This window comes from Tiliqua scincoides, chromosome 8, assembly GCF_035046505.1.
Source record: "Tiliqua scincoides isolate rTilSci1 chromosome 8, rTilSci1.hap2, whole genome shotgun sequence".
In the NCBI taxonomy this organism is placed as follows: Eukaryota; Metazoa; Chordata; class Lepidosauria; order Squamata; family Scincidae; genus Tiliqua; species Tiliqua scincoides.
This window is the reverse complement of record NC_089828.1, coordinates 54,377,225-54,398,763: the sequence shown is the minus strand read 5'-3', so window position 1 is coordinate 54,398,763 and position 21,539 is coordinate 54,377,225. Positions and strand designations below refer to the sequence as shown.

Here is a 21,539-nt window from a genome sequence, read left to right as displayed (position 1 = left end):
GAAAAGCCATTCCTAATTATCCTAATATCTCTATTCTATCAAAAGTTATAGCCGAACAAACAGTGGGGGGGGGGGCCAATGGTGCATCACCATAGCCCCTCCCACTGCAGGGGAAGGAGGTTCAACATGAGGGGGATGAGCTGGTCCCCCACACAGGGTGACAGAAACCCTAGTGATTACACTGCCTCCAAGCACCATGTAAATACACCTCCTTGCCCAAACAGCAGCAAGCAAGCAGCACACTTACAACCATAGAAGGCTCTGGAAACAATTTGTCTCTTCATATTTTCACACAGCATTTTTAAAGGGGTTCTGTAGAAAGAACAAAAATCCCAATTATCCTTCTGTTCACAACATCAAATGAGCATACATCATTTTTTTTTCCTGCAGCAACTCAAATCAAGTTCTCCTTGGTGTCAGTCCAACCCTGTAACTGTCACATCACAATGGCACCTCTTCTTGCCCCTCCTTGGCTGCAGCCTTTCGCTAAAAAATAAGATTAAATGACTAAAAAAACCATGTTCCAGCTGACCTAAAAGATGTCTTGTTCATTGATCAGTGGATCTTTAGACATTTCTGCCCAACGAGAGCCAGGGTGGTGTAGTGGTTTGGGAGGTGGACTTAGACCTGGATGATCCAGGTTCAAATCCCCCCTCAGCCACAAAGCTTCCTGGGTGACCTTGGGCCAGTCACTTTCTCTCAGCCTCACCTACCTCACAGGGATGTTGTGAGGACAAGGAGGAGGGGAGGAGCAGCTGTGTAAACCGCCCTGAGCTCTTTGGAGGAAGGGCGGTACAAAAATGTGAAAAATAAATAAATAAATATATGCAACCGGGATCAAATGTGTACACCTGTGGGCTGGACAGAAAAAGACAAAAACTTATAAGAACTGCAGCCCAAAAATGCCATCTTGCAATAAGGCATTCCCTAAGGTGGGAGAGAAGAGCAGGAAGGCTATCATTTTGACTGCTGAAACAAAGGCATGCATCATCTAAAAATAAATGCGGGGGGGGGGGGGGAGAGAGAAGGAGCTTAATTAACCCTTTCCTTCCCAATGACAGAGATTTGGGGGGAGCTCTTCTGTTATGGCAGGGACAATTTCAACCATTTCCCAGAGGCAAAAAGGGGTTCTTATTTGCAGTATTTGGGTGCTTGCCAGTCACCCAAGGCTGCATTGCCACTGCAAAACTGGCAGTGGGGGAAAACATGGGGAGGGGGCAAACCACCTCTAGCTTACCTCTACCCTCCCTACACCTGTTCTGGATGAACGTTCTCTCAGCTGTCATATACAGCGAGTCCTCAAAGTTCTCGATAAGCTCGTGGAAACGGCAACTTTTAAGTGAAATGACTTATAATGAAACCAATCTCGCCGTTGGTGAGTTGATATACGTAAACAAAAGTTATTTTCCTACAGTATATTTCTGGTCACAGAAAAACACCAAATTCCTGAATAACGACCCAAAACACTTCTAATGTTAAACAGTTAAATAAATGTGAGCTTTCCGGGCCAGAGCAAACGCACACAGACCTGGAGCCATACAGACAGTGGCCCTGGAATCTAGTTTTGTTTTTCTCATCAGCTATATAATGAAACAACTTTGAATGAAAATTATTTAAGTGAGGACTTGTACTGCATTGTTAATCTGCCCTAAGGGACAGGATCTGCCCTGGTGGGTGGAAATGCAGGATACTGAAGTTTATAATAAAATTACATTCAAGACAAATTGATCCAGCTCTAAATTTAATTTTTTAAAAAGTTTGTCTGCCCCGCTCACCACGAGCCCTACAGAACTGCCCCAAGCTTCCTGAGACTCATGCAGCAGCCCATCAGAAACAAGTGTGGATCCCCTCCCGGCTTGTTTCACCTGTCGTGAATACAGCTACAGCAGGTGGATCGGTCGTACGGGGAGCTGCCCGTGGAACATGAGAGACAAGAGGAGCCCTGGCTGCAGGGGTCCAGCTGCCACGACAACAGGCTGGCGCCAAATCCCTGCATCTCCATCACGTCACCAATATCTAAGGGGAAGGGGGGGAGAAACAGAAGGTGAGTGACATTCAATTCTTCTATTTCCTGATCAGGCTGGAGAAGGTCGTATGTGCTCTATTCCAGTCTCGCCCTCCATCTTATTTATCTTCTGTCCAGGGCTGGCCCAAGACCCGAGACAGCACAACAAATGTAGCTGTCCCTCCTTTGCCCAGTGGCCCATCTATGAAGTTTTCACCCCCCCCTTACCTGGCGGTACAATGGCAATACCCCTTCTCTTCCTGAACCACGATTTGTGAAGGAAGTGAGGAACGGAGCATTAGAGGAAGTGCAAACAAACTCTAGCTCTCCAACCTCCTCTCCTCCGCACATCCTGTTCCACTCCCCTCCTAGTTTCCTTTTCCAGGTCAGGGAGTAGGATGAGGAGGAGCTGCAGGTGCGAGTAGAAGACTGCCTTACCCTGCCACACAAGGGGGCCGGCCCTGTTTCCATTTAGGCCGTTCAGGCCAACCGTGACGGATATGGCAAATTGTTCCTGGGGAAAAAACCCTAACCCCGGTTGATAAACCATTTCTCCAGATGAAGCTTTTCATAAATGACTGGCCGTCAGCTCATCCATGATGTCCGTTAAGGCAACAGGCAAAGGCTACGAGCAAAGGCATGCAAGCAATTCATGCACACACCCACTTTCCCAGCTCCAGCCATGCTCTCAATGTTTTTTGGAGGGGAAGTATGACAAAAGGAGGGGATTGCGCCCTCTCCCCCCATCCATGCATGAGGCCATCTGACATCGCAATTTCAGTTAAAAAGTGGACTTTTCCGCCAAGGGGGCTGGGCTGCTTTAGCAGATTAAAGCCAAGATTTCAATGCAAGTCATGTTGAACAGCAAGTTAGGGGATCGAGGCTGGATGGATGAGGTTCACAAAAGCACAAGATCACCAGTAACAGGAAGTTGAACCAAACTGGAACCGACAAACCGGTTCAGAGAGTCTTTTTTTTTTTTACTGAACCCAAACTTCCTATTTCTTGGTTGCCTTAAACCGACAACACACTGACCTCTAAGGTCCTCTCTACGTCACTTACAGGTGACTCTTCTGGGTTCTGTGGCTTTGTTTCAAGGGCAACTGTCTGTAGTAATGAATTGTTAATAGCCGGGAAGAGGGCCAATTAGGCTGCAATCCTAACCACACTTTCCTGGGAGTAAGCCCCATTGAACAAAATGGGACTTACTTCTGAGTAGATCTGGTTAGGATTGTGCCCTTAGTTACTATAAGTTTGCCCTAGAAACAGAGCTTCAGAACCCGGAAGAGTTTTTCAGCAATTTTCAACCGCCATGCTCCAAACTCCTTAGCCGCACTTGTGGAACTTTTCTGGCGCATCAGTGTGCCGTAGCGTGCAAATCGCTCTGAGCGACATTGCAAACAGAAGAGGCTCATTCAGTTCTGCAGGAAATGTATTCAAACATTTCAAGGCATCTGAACCAGTTAAGCCAATCAGGCCCGGCTCATCCATGAGGCCAGCTGAGGCTGTTGACTTCAGCAGCAGACCAGCAGAGAGCAGTCACTTCCGTCCACCCATTTAACTCCACTGCTCCTCTCCTCCCCCTCCTTGGATCGTACACCCAACCATTTTGTAAAAGGTTGGAGATGGAGGGCTAAGATACACAGATGAACTGGAGTCAGAATGAAGCCCCGACTGTTAATGGTTCAACTCCCTGCCTAGAAAAGCAACTCAAGTCCATCAAAGCAAACAGAAAACAGAAAACAAAATATGCTCTTCACCTTAATTCTTCAAGGAAGGAGCTGAACCAGTCAGTATTTATGGCAACTTGTATGTTTTGTGGTTCCCCCCCCCCCACAAACAAACAAACAAAAAAGCTTTGATTTTCCTTTTTTAAAGAAACGGTATCCTTTTAAGGTGAACCCCACAGAACCTAAGAATTCAGATGAAAGGTACCTGAATTAGTGAAGAATTAGAGTGAACAGCACCTTCAGAACGGTTTCGATTTGGATTGCAATGGTCAATCTCTGCAAATATCTGGCCACATGCAAACAGGTTAAAGAGGTTGCAGGAAGTTCAAAGCAATATGGAGAGCAAACCGGGGTACAACAGTGTTGTCATTATGTTGCCGAGGATGGGGGGGTGCTCAAGGGGGCAAGTCAATGCCATCCCACCCTACTCCACACCTCTGCTATGCTCTGCTGACATGGAGCACAACCCATTACAAAGTCTTCCTCCACAAGCACACTGGAAAGCAGGGAATTTATGCAAGGATTGTACATTCTGCAAGAAAACTTACCAGTGGATTCTGTGTCCGCCCACCCCCCCATCTCCCTTCCACTTTGGCCTTAAATGGTATCCAGAATCTGCCATCTGAGCACAGGTGGTGCCAGAGGGAGGAGTGGGGAGGTAAGAAATCCCAGACAAGGAGCACATTCCTCCATCTAGCACCTCAGCATCTTTTTTATGACCTTATGGACCACTTCTCGGGGTCTCGTGGATCAACCTGTGGTCCACGGACCATGGGTTGGGAACCAGTGCTTTATATGATTAAGAAAATAAAATATTTGAAAAGGAAAAAAAAACAAACAGGTGTGACAATTACAGAAGTACACCTTCATTTCCATTGGTGAAATGCCAGATGGTTTGTCCTCAAAGAAAAAAAGGGCACAGGGCAATTCCAGAGCAATGGAGCTTAAAGAACCACGTTACAAGTGCAGAAAGGCTGACTGACTATGCAAGATGCCAAGCAACCCATCTCCACCAACCTGCAGAGCATGGGAATGTTGGTCATGGAGTTGATCCTCTTCCTGGGCAAAAAGGTAAGCAGCTAACAGGAGCCCTACTAAAGGTCACTGACAGGGGTGGGGCTATTGCACAATTGCAGAACATCTTGTACACAGGAAGTCCCAGGTTCACTTCCCAACATCCCCAGGTAGGACAGAGGGAAACCCCTGACAGCAACCCTGGGGAGCTGCAGCCTGTTAAGCTTAGACAACATTAGAAGCACCAAGGTCTGACCTGTTGGTACCTGGGTAGTTGCATTCTGGACTATTGTGTCCCCGTCATTGGCATTCCTGGACATTTGCATCTGGTTCATTTTTGCAGCCCAGTTAATTGTGTCCCACTATAACTGGATAACAAACTATAACTGGGCAACAAACCCCATGTTATATATGCTAAGCTTCTTACCCTACCCCTACCCTACCTTTGCATTTTAAAAATTAAGAAGTATATCTAATATAAATATACAGGTTAGCCCTCGGTACCCACATTTCCAAAAGCCCCATGGATACCAAATCCACGGATACCGAGATCTACGGGGGAGGGGGGCCTTCAGAGGACTTCTGGAAAAGACTAGAAGTGCCTTTTGGTCACATCCGGAGGTGCTCTGAGGCGTGAAGAGGCTGTCAGAAGGCAGGCATCTGAAAGGCACTTCTGGTTTTCCTGGTGCGACCGCCCTGTGTCTCAGAACACCTCTTGGGTGCAACTAGAAGCCACTTCTGGTCACATCTGCAAGGTTCAGTGGGGTCCTCTAGACATGGGTTGGGACCCACCGTCAGTCCAATTCGCAGGTCCCAAACCTGCGGATAAGAAGGGCAAACCTGTACATACATTGGGACACAAATGTCCAGAATGTGAAGAAAAGTGCAAATGTCCAGGGATGCCAATGACCTGGACACAGTTTGGCCAGGACACAGTTGTCCAAGACGCAATGGTCCCATCACGTGACGCGTCCTGAGACAAGTCCATATTGGAGCAATGGGGAGCTGGAGACTGAAGCAACAGGAAGGTCCTGCTGTAAGACCAGAAAGTCAGAGTTTCCCTATTTATACTGGGCCTAGCCAATTCAGAAGTTTCATATGCAAATCACAGGACCAATTGCTTTACTTCCATGTGCCTGGAAGAAGGCGCAGAAGCCTGTACACTCATAGATCGACAAGCCGGCTAGATCAAGCCCAAGCTAGAAGGGAAACCAGAGAGAAGGAACTAGTAATAGCTTCTTTCAGATTTCCCTCTCTCTGAGCAGAAGAGCCCTGCTGGATCAGGCCAAAGGCTTGACAACTCCAGCTTCCTTATTCCCGTGGTGGCCAATTAGAAGCTTCCCCCCCATGGGAAAAGATACACCCCTCTCCTGCTGTTGCTCCACTGCAACTGATATCGGTGGCGTAGCTGGAGGGGGTCGGAGCACTCAGCCTGGCAGGGAGATGGGCGAGCGGCCCCTCCCTTCGGAGCCATTCCCGTCGGGGGGGGCGAAATGGAGCCATACGGCTCTGTTTTGCCCCTCTGCCGGGAATGGCTCTGAAGGGAGGGGCCCCCTCCAGCTACGCCACCAACTGATATTGAAACTGGAGGAATCATATAGTCATATATAATATAAACAGTAGACATTGATAGTCTCCTGTGAGTTTGATTCCAAGTGACAGCTCCAGGGCCGGCCCATCCAGGAGGTAAATTGAAGCAGTTGCCTCAGGCAGCAGATTGATGGGAGGAGGGTGCCTTCTGTCTGCCTGTTTGCCTCCACTGCTCTTCCTGATTGGAAAAAGGAGGGAGAAGGACAGCAACGAAGAGGAAATGTTGAGGGGAGGAACTGAGTGAGAACATTGGAGATGGGGCACGGGGTACACACATCATCAGGTACAGGGGACAGCACTTGGCATGCGGCCTCAGGGGTCCGGAGGTCTTGGGACCCAGCAACTGTTACCCTGCACATGCCTGATCTCATCTGATCTCGGAAGCTAAGCAGGGTCAGGCCTGGTAAGTACTTGGATGGGAGACCGCCTGGGAATAACGGGTGCTGTAGGCTTATACGATAGTCTTTCCATGCCCGATCTTGTCTGATCTTGGAAGCTAAGCAGGGTCAGGCCTGGTTAATACTTGGATGGGAGACCGCCTGAGAATACTGGGTGCTGTAGGCTTATACCATAGTCTTTCGAGACTGAAGGTTGCCAACCAGGGACAGCCCTGGATTGCCATATAGGCACTCTGACATGGGAGGATATTCAGGCACATCTTGCAGAAATGGCAACACTGTTGTACATGGTGCATGTGCAGCTCGCCCCAATGCCACTGGGAGGAATGAAGAGAAAGTAGTGGAAGGGGAAATGGGATAAAAACCTTTCATCCTTTTAGGATCTGTGAGGTTTCGAGAGCAGATCATGGATAGCATTGCGTGCAGCTTATCTTCTTCCTCCTCGTCATCGTCGACGGAGGCAGAGCGACTAGCAGCTAAGTGGTGGTAGTTAATAGTTACTGCTCAAAGAAAATAGCGAAAGAGGAGCATGAGACAACAAATGGCGCCCGGACCCACAGTCACGTCTTTAAAGGACACATTCGATGCAGTGGGAAACGGAGCCTCCCCTCTGCAAAGGGGGCGACGCAAACTTCATGGATTTGGAGGAATCTTGTCCGGCCAACAGCATCTCCGCCACAAAAACGTGTTCCTTACAACCACAGCACTTGCGCACGAAGCATGCTGCTTCCAGGAGGTCCCAACCGAATGACTGCTCAGCCGTCCGAAGGCTGCACACAATCTCATACCATGAAGAACATAAAAATTTCCCCATGGAAAAGTGTAAAAAAGAAAAAAAAATAACACCACACCAATTTCATTTGCTAGTTTAGGGAGCTGTTTTCCATTAAAAAAAGAAAAACCCACAGCACCTCTTTCCTTTTGTGCACCTCATCATTAGGATGGGCATAGCTCTTTCAAGTGTGCAAAGCCCTCCACACATATTATTTGACCACCCTGACAACAACCCTGCAAGGTAAGTATTATTTTCCCCATATTGTCACTGGAGAAGACCTAAGCTGGAAGGCAGCGGTTTCCCTGAAACCCTCTAGTGCAGGGGTTCCCTAAGTGTGTGATACAATGCCTTCGGGCAGTGTTTCCCAAACTGTGGGTCGGGACCCACTAGGTGGGTCGCGAGCCCATTTCAGGTGGGTCCCCATTCATTTCAATATTTTATTTTTAATATATTAGACTTGATGCTACCCTGGTGTGTGACTGCAGCTGGGGAAATCTCACAGTTCTGTGCTTTTAACAGGCTACTATGTATACGCTTTTAACAATGTTAGTCAATGGGACTTACTCCTGAGAAAGTGTGGGTAGGATTGCAGCCTAGGATGGTTAAAAGTTTTCCTGCTTGATGATGTCACTTCTGGTCATGACATCACTTCCGGTGGGTCCTGACAGATTCTCATTCTAAAAAAGTGGGTCCCAGTGCTAAATAACTGAGAACCACTGTGTTAGGGCATTGTGGCACACATGCAGGGGCCCCACAGGATGAGCTCAGTTGTTCCTTCTATCCATTCCCCCCGCAACCACCTGTTTCCCCTCCCCCAGCATCTTGGATCTCACAAAATTTGGGTGTTGCTATCTTGGATATTACAATACTTTGTGAGATTGAAGATGGTGGCACTGAGCACAGCCAGGAAGAAGAGGCTGCAGGTGTCAAAACCCAGGAAGGTTTGGGAACCACTGCTCTAGTGAGTTCATGGGAGAGGCAGCATTCAAACTGGGGAGGTTCCGATTCACACCGCAGCCTCCTCACATTACACCAGCTCTATTGTACCCAAAATTTCAAAGAACAACATGTTAATGATTCGAGGATGAGTGAGGCAGAACCTGGACACTAGAAAGTCACACAACTGGAGACAACTTGCCTGCTCCTATAAGCAAACTTCTGCAAACAAAAAAATCTCACTAAAAACTAAAGACAATGTGTTGACCTTCTGATTGGTTTGGGGGCAATGTGGGCCAGCTTAGCTGAAGTTAAACAGGTCTCCATATGGTCAGAGCCTGGGAGACTTCTAGGAACCCCATGACTGCTGGAAACCCTATGAGCTCCAAGACAGAAGAAAGTTGGGATACAAATGTAATAAATAACTAGCTTAATAATTTAGTGTTAGCCAATCTGTGGATCTTTCCAATCAAAAGTTAGAGCATAAATCTTGAAAATAAACCGTGAAAAAGTGTATAAAATAATTCATTAAGGTGGACAACTGGAAGATCTGGAGGACAAAACAAGCTAAATTACAGCTGCCACAAGAGCCTCTCATTGTGGATTCTCAAAGCATCAGTTCTAACATGGCAGTGTATAGCAAGGTGTCAAAAGAAAGTTGTATGTAGCAACTACCACAAGCAGAGGATAGTAATGCACAGCACATACTTGCCACAGGGATTGGCCTGATTGCGTAGAAAGCCTGTTCACCGGCACTACACTCTCGTGACAGTGACTAGTGCTGGCTATAAGCTCACCATAAGGTGAACCACAAGAAGTTCAGCCATCCCATATGGTCTACCCATGGCTGTAGCTCAAGGACAGAGCAACTGCTTTGCATCTGGAAGGTTGTGGGTTCAACCCATGGTATCTCCTGGTAGGACTGGAAAGATCCATGCCCCAAAACCTGCTACTAATCGGTGCAGCCAATGCTGTTAAAGATGGATCAATAGCCTGACTTAGTAAAGGCCCCTTCATTTGCTCAGGTTACTATTCAGAAGAGGTCAAAGCCCAGTGGTAGAGTCCATGCTTTGCAGGCACATGTGTCCAGGTTCCTTCTCCAGTTGATGACTCTCAGGGAGTAGGACTGGAAACCCCTCTCTCTGTTGGAGAACCACTGCCAGTCAGAGTCTAGCGTACTAGGCTTTGCAGATTAATGGTCTCATGTAGCATATGCTCCCTGGGCTGCAGCTCAGGAGAGTAAATCCAGAAGGTCCCAGATTCCACCCCCAGTTAAAATAATCTCTGGTAACAGGGCTAGAAAAGGCTTCTCTTTGAAAACCCCAGAGGGCTGCTGCCAGAGTAGACAAATATTGGGCTAGATTTTCATTTCAATGGCTGTTTGATGATAACACAGGCCTACAAAACTGAAGGTCAGAAAGGTTTTTCCCAAACTTTATGGTGGTTTGATATGAATTTGGGGTGCTGATTCCAAAAATGGCATCCGTTTTGCCCCATCATGTCTAGTTTTGGAGACACGGCATAGCCTCTTTAGTGAATAGCCCCAGGATGAGGTCTCTTTTTATCTGGTGTGCTCCCTGGGGCATTTGGTGGGCCGCTGTGAGATACAGGAAGCTGGACTAGATGGGCCTATGGCCTGATCCGGTGGGGCTGTTCTTATGTTCTTAACTACAATTCCCAGGAGGCCTTGCAGGTCTCTTGTTATCTGGTGTGCTCCCTGGGGCATTTGGTGGGCCGCTGTGAGATACAGGAAGCTGGACTAGATGGGCCTACGGCCTGATCCAGTGGGGCATGTTCTTATGAATCATTCAAGCAGCTTCCTCATGAGGAAGGCTACACCATGGCTTCCTCACGAGGAAGCTGCTTGAACCATTCACTAATGAGGCTATACTATATCTCCAAAACTAGACGTGATAGGGCAAAACGGATGCCATTTTTGGCAGCAACTGTGACTCTGCAGATGCCCAATCTTGTCTGATCTTGGAAGCCAAGCAGGGTCAGGCCTGGTTAGTATTTGGATGGGAGACCACCCAGGAATACCAGGTGCTGTAGGCTTATACCACAGTCTTTCGAGACTGAAGGTTGCCAACCATAGTTTTGGAAGCAGCACCCCAAATATACCCAGGAATTGGTGTAACGCTTAAGGAAGCAAAATGTGTGTTGGCCTGTGTAATCTATCAATTTTTCAAAAACTGATAACTAAAGAAGTACTTTAAAATTGCACCTCCCCCATTCTTGTCTTGCACACGGAAACCCAAAACCAGGACCCGGAAAATTCTTACTGTTGTCATGCTTGTGCCCAGGATAAATAATTCTGAAGACATAATCCATTGCAGTCTCCTTGGCAGCCGGCATTTCTTCCAGATCCACAGATCTGTTGTGGTTGTTCCGTTTCCGTAGTTTTGGAAAAACTTTACCCTGCAAGATTCAAACGGAGCACATGCAGCGATTCAACAGGTCAGGATCAGAGAAATATTTTTACTCCCGCAAAACGGAGGGGTCACCCAATGAAGGGTCATAGATTTGGAACAGGCAAAAAAAAAAATGGCTTCACCAAACACATAACCGAGTTATGGAGTACAAGATATGGCAACAGGCACTGGTTTAGTTGACTTTAAAATAGGATTGGATGTGTTCTATTAGTCCTGATTGCTAAACGGATCCTCCATGTCTAGAGGCAGTGTACCACTGAAGAGCACTCATTTATTTTTATTTTTTTATACGGCCCTTCCTCCAAGTTGCTCAGGTTGGTGTACATGGTTCCTCCTGTGCTTTTGTACTCAACAACACCCCTGTGAGGTAGGTGGGCTGAGAGAGAGTGACTGGCCCAAGGTCACCCAGGAGGCTTCATGGTTCAGCAGGGATTTGAATCGGCATCTAACTCCAGAACCACTACACCATCCTGGCTCTCACTGGGAGGTGGGAACCGTTGGGAAGGGTTATGACCTTCTTCGTGAGCGCATCTGGATCACCACTGTGAATTTTTGGTCTCATCCATATGTTCTTATATGGAGGACTGCTCTCTCAGTTGTTATTTGCAGTGAAAATTAAATGGAGCCCCCATATGGAGAAGCAATCTACTTTTGAACTGCAGGTGCTGGGTTCAAGTCACAGGGGAAAGGCTTCTGCCTTCATGCCCTGCTTTTTTCCTTCTCAAAAGCATCTGGTTCTACCACTGCAGGGAACTGGGAGCCCAATCAGATGGCCCTTCAAATCCAACAGGGCTCTTCTCATGTACTTGAGATGCAATCAGTGGCCATTGGTTGACATTCACAGCAGATTCCAAGACTGCGCTCATCTAAGCCAGTGCCCACTGCCACATCTTCTGATAGCGCTTTCCATACACCAACTTGTGCATATGGTCCGAAGAAAACTTCCTCAAGAGCTCAGCTGCAAGGATGATGATACCTTTCCTTGCTGAGACCACAGAGGAGGTTCCAGCTGTCCACGGGGCAGAAGGCCGTTTTCAAGGCAAGAAAGGAAGGCAAGGAGGTGACCACCAGGTGGGAAGTGAAGCGGGGGCCTCTGGATGCCATCCTGGCTCACCAGCACCAACGTCCCTCCTCGTTCTGTTGCAGGAAGAGAAAATCAGGGTAAATTTGCCTGGATAGTAGCTTTTTTAGAAAACAGCACTACAGAATGGCAGCTGTACATTTGCCCGTGTCCAAGCACAGGGTCTGACTCACAGAACATTAGACTGGGAAGGAACCATGGAGGTCATCTAGGCCTACCGCCTGCTCAGTCTGAAGGCAGCGGATTTTGCAACCTTCCTGAAGCTCAGTGAGTCTGGGTCTGGCCAGAGGCCGGAAGAGAGGCCACCTGGGAACCCCACACATGACTCCTTGAGCTCCGTCAGGGAAGAAAGATGGGATACAAGTTGTACCAATAAATAAAACAGTATTGGCCAATATGGAATCAGGTACCCACCTGGCAGCTTGGGTGCCACTGAAAATGATTATCGCTATTCTTCCCCTGTGTCAAGATTCTCAACTCAACCTCTTCCAAAGCCAAGAAATTCAAACCTATTTTTGCCCCCAGCATAGGCCACCTGAAGGGTCCACCACCCCTGGTGGCCAGGAGACACCTTCTCATCCAAGGAGGAAATAGTGCCAAGTGACCCAATGCCTCCTGTTAGGATGAGGCAATTGCCAATGTAGCATCCATTTCACCACCCAAAGCCTCTCCTCCATCAGCCCGACCCTGGAGCAAGCACATGCTCTAGATCAGGGCCTGGCTGAGGTCCAGGAAGAGGAGCTGCAAAACCCTTCTGTCTCTGCCAGCTACCTGCTGGTGCAACTTCTCCCCTTTCCCAGGCCAGCAGGCTTAGCTTCTACTGGACAGCTCCCCAAGTGGTCCAGCCCTCCTCGCTCAGCATCCACGCCTGCTCCTCGCCCCCTCCCAACATTGTTTGGGGTGAGCAGCAATGGCTACACAGTGCCCTTGCTACTAAGGTTGGCACATGCAAATATAACCAGTTAATCAATTAAAATGCATGCAATGCATTCTGCTACCAAACAACAATTCTAAGCAACAGCCCTTCTAAAAACAACGGTAGCCCTTATTGTTAGGTTCATTCACAGGGCACGTCCTCTTGAAGAAGGAAAGTAGATGCTTACGTTGCTGGTGGCAGTGAATGCAAACAATCTGGCTGAATGGAACAATCAAGGCGTAGTCCCAATAGATGCTGAAAAGGGGGGAAAATACAGGAGGTGACCATTATTAGTGGTTCACCTTACACAGATCAGTCATCTCCCCATGAGAACATAAGAAGAACCCCACTGGATCAGGTGAAAGGCCCCTCTAGTCCAGCTTCCTGCAACTCACAGTGACCCACCAGATGTCTCAGGGAGCACACAAGACCACAAGAGACCTGCATCCTGGTGCCCGCCCTTGCGTCTGGCATTCTGATTGCCCCCTTCACCTTCTGGATTTGGCAGCATCTTCAGAAACAAACAAGCCAGGTACATCAGTCCTCCACCCTGAATCCTTAACCAAGCCAACCAGTGAAGATCAATTCAAAAAAAACACGGAGGGATGGCTTCACTTGGGCAAGAGTCTCATAGACCAAATCATCTCCAGTCATTATTTCTCATGGGACAGACTTTCCCACCACCTGGGCTGAAGTTGGTTCAAAGGGGAATTGGAGTCCCAGGCATGGTCTGAGAGCACGTGACGCAGATATCTGGCCTAGGTCTGCTCAGTGTAACCACCTGGAAAGGTGTTACATCATAGAGTTTCATCATAGTTTCATCACAGAGGAAAGTTGGGACATAAACATAATAGCTTATATCATGTCCACACTCAAGTTCTCGCCTAGATCCGGAGCTTAGCAGAGCAGCAGTATCGGGTTGTGGGGGGGCCAAACATGACCATCAGTAAAGCACTTGGGGAGGGTGAGACGTCTCAGACTGGGACTCCCAGCAATCAGGCTCTGGGGCCCGACATCCTGTACCACCAGTGCTGTTTTCACCTCAAATTCAACAGACTGAGCTCAGTGTTTCTGTTTTGCTTTCTCCGTATGCCTGTTTTGCTTCCCCTGTCCAGAATGGCTCCGAAGGGGAGGGGCCGACTGCAGGCTGCAGTGAGGCTCCCTGCAAAACTTATTGCTTTGCACCCCTTCTAGCTATGCCACTGGTGAACAGCAAAGGTTGTCGTCTTTAGTCGTTCCCCAGGGAAAAACAAAGACCTGCATGAAACTCTCTTGATGTGTAGGAAGGTTTGATGGAAGCACTTTGAGAATATTTCACCTGGTAAAGACACAGGAAATAAGCCACTTGACCAGCAGAACACAAAAAAACCCTTCTCCAACCATCCTCCTGGACCATCACATCAAGTGAACACACCAACCCATCTTCCCTTGCCCTCCTCCTCCTTTTCAAGAGCAAACCATGCTGGCAGATATTACCTTTTCTCGAGCTCCGAATCCCCCAGGGTCCCATTCATGAGTTGATTAGGGGTCCACTTTAACGTCAAAGAGTCGGCAGACTGGTGAAGGGAGAGGTAGCCTGGGATAGCCTCCATGTCATCTTTCTGTGTGAAAGTTAGCCAAAGTAAGAAGACAAGGAAATCAGACACACTCACAACCTGTTCCAGGACTAAAATAGGAGAGTAGCAGCAGAGCAAGCCAGACAAGAACCAACACAGGAGCTGCTCCTTATTTATTTTATTACATTTACATCCTGTCTTTCTTCAGTCACAGAACTCACAATGACATACCCTACATAATCCCCAGGCAGTCTCCATCCAGACACAGACCAGATGTAGACCTCTGTAGGAGAGCTGGTGTAGTTTAGTGACTTGGAGACTACGAGTCAGGACTTCTCTGGGTTAAATCACATCTCCACCATGCCACAAACCTAGGCAAGCCACTGTCTCTCAGCCTCCATCAGCAACATGGGGATAATAACACTGACTGATCTGATGGCAGACAAGTCTCATGGTAGATGAGTAGCTGAGGTAGATAACACCAAGCTTCAAATCTGGCAATCCCAGGTTTGGATCTTGCTTTTGCCGTGAAGTCACTTACTGGACAAAAACAAGCAGTTCTCTTTCTTAGTCTTAGACCCCACTTTGCCCACTTTCCCACTTTGGAAATATAATTATTCTCATATAATGAGATCCACTGATACAGTACCCATCCTGCAGGATTGTAGTAAACCTAATAACATGAACTATGCAAAATGCTCTTGAGATGCTAAACTGCCTCAAGGGATTGCTATGGTGTTAAAAGGGAAACAGGAAGAACCCTGGAAAAAAAAATGGGGAATTAATGGGGGTCCTGAAAATGAACCCCATCCATCTTCATTCATATCACACTGGCCATTCACATCAAGTCCCTCTCCGCTCCGTAAATGAATGCACAACCCAACCTTTCCACCTTGGCATTCTCCAATGTGTCTCATGCACAAGACACAAAGGCATAACTTAATCTCATCACCGAACAGCACCCTTCCTCTGGAGCCCCAGCTACTAAATACACAATTACAAGCCGATAGGAATTTGCGACCTTCTCATTCAAAATGAAGATACGAACCAGACACTGATAAAGCTGGATTGTTTAAGGACTTGAGTCATAAACTGGCAGGGGAAAGGGGGAAGAATCACTGGGATGAGTCATCAACTCCTGTGTGTCAACGAGGAGGAAGGAAATTCAAGTTCCATTTACCTCCAACAGCCTGGGTCACAGAGACCCCAACTAAGAAACCGTACACCTTCCCTCTCTAAGCTCGATGAGGCATCTGAATGAGAAGGTCTCCATTAAACATTTGTTGCACGCTTTCCAAAAAGGTGTGCAAGTCGTGTTTCCGTGGAGCAAAGAACAAGATGGCTCTTGGGCCAAGCACAGGCAACATAAACACTCCCTCTCAAAGGTCCATGCTCCCCCTGTTGAAAGTCATCTCAGTTATTTTAAATATGGCTTAATAACATAAGAAGAATCCCACTGAATCAGGTCCAAGGTTCAATTGTACAGCATCCTTTTTCCCCATGGTGGCCCACCAAATGCTTCCAGCAAACCAATGGCTCAATGTCATTTCCCTCACTGTCGATCACAACATCTAGTACTCGCGGGTATAGGCCTCCTTACATGGAGATTCCACTACGAACTATCACAGCTGAAGAACTACAGATGACCCTCCTGGATGAGATCAGAGGCCCATCTAGTCCAGCATCCCATTTCCCACAACAGGATGTGGTGATGGCGACTGGCCTGGACGCCTTTAAAAGGGGATTGGACACGTTTCTGGAGGAAAAATCCATTACGGGATACAAGCCATGATGTGTATGCGCAACCTCCTGATTTTAGAAATGGGTTAAGTCAGAATGCCAGATGCAAGGGAGGGCACCAGGATGAGGTCTCTTGTTATCTGGTGTGCTTCCTGGGGCATTTGGTGGGCCGCTGTGAGATACAGGAAGCTGGACTAGATGGGCCTATGGCCTGATCCAGTGGGGCTGTTCTTATGTTCTTAACTACAATTCCCATGAAGCCTTGCAGGTCTCTTGTTAGCTGGTGTGCTCCCTGGGGCATTTGGTGGGCCGCTGTGAGATACAGGAAGCTGGACTAGATGGGCCTATGGCCTGATCCAGTGGGGCTGTTCTTGTGTTCTTAAACTACAATTCCCAGGAGGCCTTGCAGGTCTCTTGTTATCTGGTGTGCTCCCTGGGGCATTTGGTGGGCCGCTATGAGATACAGGAAGCTGGACTAGATGGGCCTATGGCCTGATCCAGCGGGGCTGTTCTTATGTTCTTAACTACAATTCCCAGGAGGCCTTGCAGGTCTCTTGTTATCTGGTGTGCTCCCTGGGGCATTTGGTGGGCCGCTGTGAGATACAGGAAGCTGGACTAGATGGGCCTATGGCCTGAGCCAGTGGGGCTGTTCTTATGTTCTTAACTACAATTCCCAGGAGGCCTTGCAGGTCTCTTGTTATCTGGTGTGCTCCCTGGGGCATTTGGTGGGCCGTTGTGAGATACAGGAAGCTGGACTAGATGGGCCTATGGCCTGATCCAGTGGGGCTGTTCTTATGTTCTTATGAGACAGATACGCCACAAAAAGGGCAGTCAGACAATAGCCCTTGCCCACTCCTGCCCCCCAGTAAGCAATACTCAGCCACACTACCACTGAACATGGGGTTCTGTTTGGCTAAAATGACTACTAACTATTAACAGGTTATGGGAAGAAGGATTTTCTTTGGTTTGCCTTTACTGAAAATCAGTTTCATCTTGCAATTCCGAGCTCTAACTGCTTGGTATGTATCAAGGTTTCAGCTAGGGGTTTCTCCACATGTGTCTGTTCCAATGGTGTCACTGGGGTTTGTGTCGCCTGGTTCAGGAGGCCAGAATGTCACCCTCATGATACAACTCCTCCCATGCAGCAGGTAGGGCAACGGGCACCCTGGGCAATGGGCGTGGTGATGCACCATTGCCTCATCCCCACTGAGTTTTTGGCTATAACATTTAAGAGAACAGAGGTATTTCAACACGGTTTGTTGTATTGCATTATGCATGAAATTACGCATTGAATGATATATCACACAATGGTATTATTTGAAAATACCAAGATTTTAAAAATTTTGGCCAGTAGTGGTGTCACACACCCTGCGCATGACACCTGCTGCGGCCTGCACCCCCTGCACCCCCCTAGTGACACCACAGGCTTTGCATGAAGTCCCAGGTTTAACCTCTGGCATCTTCAGTTAAATGCACGGGACAGAGCAAGGAAGAATTTTGCTTGAGACCCTGGAGAGACCTCGCCTAGTCCGAGTAGAGCGCCTTGGGCTAAATAGATCAATGGGCCCAACTCTGCGTAAGGAAGTGTCACCTCTTCAAACTGGACCACCTGAAGTAGGTTTGCGGTGGCCAGAGGGGCGCGATACTGATACCAACCCTTGCAATTGTCTGCCACATGTCAGAGCAGGAACATGGCACAGCACAGATCACACGAGCTTTTGGCAGACTGAAGCACATCCTGTAGACAACCAACTTTCATTAGGTAGTGTGATAGTATCAGTGTTGGGGCACAGCTAGCCAGCATCCTCCCATTTGTCCCACTAGCAATGTTGCCGGTCCACAGCCACTTACTTCCTGCAACAGATTTGAAACATCAGCCCACATGCTGTTCCCAATCCAAGCACTTACTGGCTGAACCAGCACATTGTTCTTCCCATACAGCAAGTGTGTCCTCGAATTCTGGTGCAACGATTCCACATAATCTCTGGCTGAGGAGGCAAAGCGGTCCTCTGACATGCTCCCGCTAGAGTGGCGCTTCCGTATCTAAGGGACACAAGAATCCAACATTGACATTGGTCAATCTGACATTGACCAGGGAACAGGGAAAACTGATACAGATTGAGTAAGGGCTTTGATGCCTGGAAGAGCCTCCAGGCTCTTTAGCTTTAAATCTCACTTTAAATCTAGCTTTAAATTTAGCTTTAAATCTCACTTTTTCAACTTGATTTTTCTGCCCACTAGAACTGAATCCAAATGGATATATAGTCACATCTTTCCAGGCCAAGAGAAGCCCTATATTTACCCCACATGCATTCACATAGGGTATGGGAAAGACACCACGCACAGATCACATGGTCCTGGTTTCCATACCTTCAGCGCTTGTGCCTAAGGAACATTTGTACACACTTACATTTGTACACACATTTGTACACACACAGGGCTTCTCCAAACCCAAGTTGCATGGAGGAGTCCTGGGCATGTTCAACAGTGTGAGGGTAGAGCTCCTTCCACAGGCACTTCCCCACAGAAAAGAGCTTCCCCGTCGAGCTCCTTCCCCACAGTGTGATTGCGGGTTTCCCCGCCAAACCATACACCACACTGTGTCTGGCTGCAAACCATACACCACACTGTGTCTGGCAGTATACTGAGGGTGTATACTGGCCCATGGTCTGACTTTTTTTTTTATCAAAGGTAACTCTGCCCTTGAACAGCCGGACAAACTGGACATTGATATGTGATCTAGTTTAAATGTTATAGAAGTCCATGCATTATATGCCATATGCTAAATAAATAAACCCTTCCACAGGCAACACAGTGTCAGGGTGCTTTGGACATGTCCAATGTAGCCATTGGAGAAGGACAGCCAGTAGGTGTGGGGTGTATATATAATCACAACAATAAACAACTGAAAAATTAGTTTAAAAGAAATACGTTTTCTTCTTGACAAAGAACTTTAAATATCTTGGGGCGGCCTCTCAGACACCCCTCTGCAGCTTGGCAGCCGGGGTCGGGGGGGGCAGCCACCCTCTCCATACACACTGATGTTCTTATGTTCTGATGTTGCGGGAGGGGGAACATAAGAAGAGCCCTGCTGGATCAGGCCAAAGACCCATCTAATCCAGAACCCTATTCTGCACTGTGGCCCACCAGATGCTTGATTTTAGAAATGGGCTATGTCAGATGCAAGGGAGGGCATCAGGATGCAGGTCTCTTGTTATCTGGTGTGCTCCCTGGGGCATTTGGTGGGCCGCTGTGAGATACAGGAAGCTGGACTAGATGGGCCTATGGCCTGTTCCAGTGGGGCTGTTCTTATGTTCTTAACTACAATTCCCAGGAAGCCTTGCAGGTCTCTCGTTATCAGGCATGCTCCCTGGGCCATTTGGTGAGCCGCTGTGAGATACAGGAAGCTGGACTAGATGGGCCTATGGCCTGATCCAGTGGGGCTGCCTTTATGTTCTTATGCTTCTGCATAGCTCACATCCTCTTCTTCCACCAAACTCCCAAGCTACTGGTGTTCAGAAGTGTTCAGAGGCAAACCAGCACTGAACCTGAGGCTAGCGCATAGTCACCATGACTAGTAACCATGACTTATCCTCCATGAATTTATCTGATAAGCATGTAAAACCATTCAGTGACATTAAATTCCATAGATGAATTACGTGCGGTATGAAGAACTAGGTCTCTTTCAGCCTGCCCTAAAATATTTATTCTTAAAACTTAAAACTCACCTTTCATCTTTGGATCCCAAGGCAATTTAAAAATAAAAGCATAAATCAATATGCAATAAAAATCATAACATATGAAAACAGATCAGTTTCACTGGCTGACCTCAGGCTCTGGTGTCCTCAGAGAGAGAGAGAGAGAGAGAGAGAGAGAGAGAGAGAGAGAGAGACAGACAGACAGACAGACAGAGAGGAAAGCTTTTTTCTCTCTCTTCATGCATAAATTTTAATTGGATGTGGTCAAAGTATAAATAAAATTATTTATTCACTTTAATTTATTTTACATTACCTGGTTGGTTGGCAACCTTCAGTCTCAAAAGACTATGGTATAAGCCTACAGCACCCGATATTTCCAGGCAGTCTCCCATCCAAGTACTAACCAGGCCTGACCCTGCTTAGCTTCTAAGATCAGACGAGATCGGGCATGTGCAGGGTAACAGTAACAATACAATAACTGACTCACTCCTAGTGCTGGCCGTTTGGACGGGGAGTCTTGGCGGCCGTGGGCTCCGTGAATCCGATGCCTCTGCACCAACTCATCTGCAGAGGGATCTGTCCAGAAGTGGTCAGCTGTTTTGAGCTTGGTATATTCTAGTGCACAAGGGCCAACTGAAAAAAGAAACAAGAGGGGGAAAGTGAGAAATGCATGCTTTCGACTGGAAAATAACTGTGTTCTAGCCTAACCTGTCACCTGACATGCTACATTTCTATGAGCAGGGATTTTTTTTTTTTTTTCAAATATAGAAAGACATACTAGATCATCTGACTCTCTGCCTAAAGTGGTACAGTCCAGACACAATTGTACTATCACAAAGAGAACTAGGTTCTGCTGTACACAGAGTCCGTCATTTTCATTTCAGGCTGTGGGGAGCAAAAATGCATGGTTTTGAATTTTTAAGTGTAAATCACATGCAAAAAAACAAAATTTAGTTGAAAGATTGTATAGAAATGTTTGCAATTAAAAATATATTTTTAAAAAATCCTCAGTACAGGCCTAGCATTGCTTTCTCTTGTGTCATCACAGAACATCACACAACAGGCTGGGCAATAGCTCAGTGACAGACCACCATCTTTGCATCAGAAAGGCTGTGGATTAAATCCCTGGCTGGTAGGGCTGGAAAGATCACTTTCCAAATGCAGTGGGCCTTCAATATCTGCGAAGGGTCTGATACAGAATTCCACGGATAGTGGAATTCACAGGGGGGCCTGCTCGAAAAATCAGAACTGCCTTTCAGAAGGTCAGTGGTGACACTAGGAGGTCTCAGGGGGTGCAAGCCACACTGGGTGATGTGCACAGGGGGGAGGGGTTGACTACTAGCCAAATTTTTGTATTTTCGAATATCATCAGAGGGGTTGGCATCCTTCAGTCTCGGAAGACCATGGTGTCACGCTTTGAATGGTGGTTCTGGAACAGAGTGTCCTCTCCAGTGTGCGAAGCCTGGGTAAAGTAGGTATGGAGGATAGGCTGTTACCCATGCAGCAAATCCCCCCTCTCCACGTCGCTGAAATGGTCCAATGGAAAGGCAGAGGCCAATACGGTTGGTTCCAGCGGCGTCGCAGGAGTTGCCAGAACGTGACTGTGTTCAGCCATGAACTGCCTCAGGGACTCCGGCTCCGGATTTTGCCTCGAGGTTGACTCCTGAA

General features: G+C 47.6%; 1 protein-coding gene and 1 pseudogene across 2 annotated transcripts in view; one reads left to right on the top strand and one right to left on the bottom strand.

The window, feature by feature from the left end:
- The window catches only part of SGSM2 (small G protein signaling modulator 2), a 69,538-nt gene that overhangs the window by 17,682 nt on the left and 30,317 nt on the right, over positions 1-21,539 (bottom strand). The window contains exons 5-13 of one of the 2 annotated variants that reach the window (XM_066635732.1): positions 20,359-20,504; positions 18,082-18,216; positions 14,354-14,478; positions 13,065-13,132; positions 11,857-12,017; positions 10,731-10,866; positions 7,103-7,237; positions 1,866-2,016; positions 248-312 (exon numbers count right to left, since the gene is read on the bottom strand). In XM_066635732.1, the coding sequence (XP_066491829.1) occupies positions 248-312; positions 1,866-2,016; positions 7,103-7,237; positions 10,731-10,866; positions 11,857-12,017; positions 13,065-13,132; positions 14,354-14,478; positions 18,082-18,216; positions 20,359-20,504 (1,122 nt within the window). The remainder of the gene's footprint in view (positions 1-247; positions 313-1,865; positions 2,017-7,102; positions 7,238-10,730; positions 10,867-11,856; positions 12,018-13,064; positions 13,133-14,353; positions 14,479-18,081; positions 18,217-20,358; positions 20,505-21,539) is intronic. The other variant, XM_066635733.1, reaches the window with a different exon arrangement.
- Positions 6,675-6,791, top strand: LOC136659570 (5S ribosomal RNA; annotated as a pseudogene).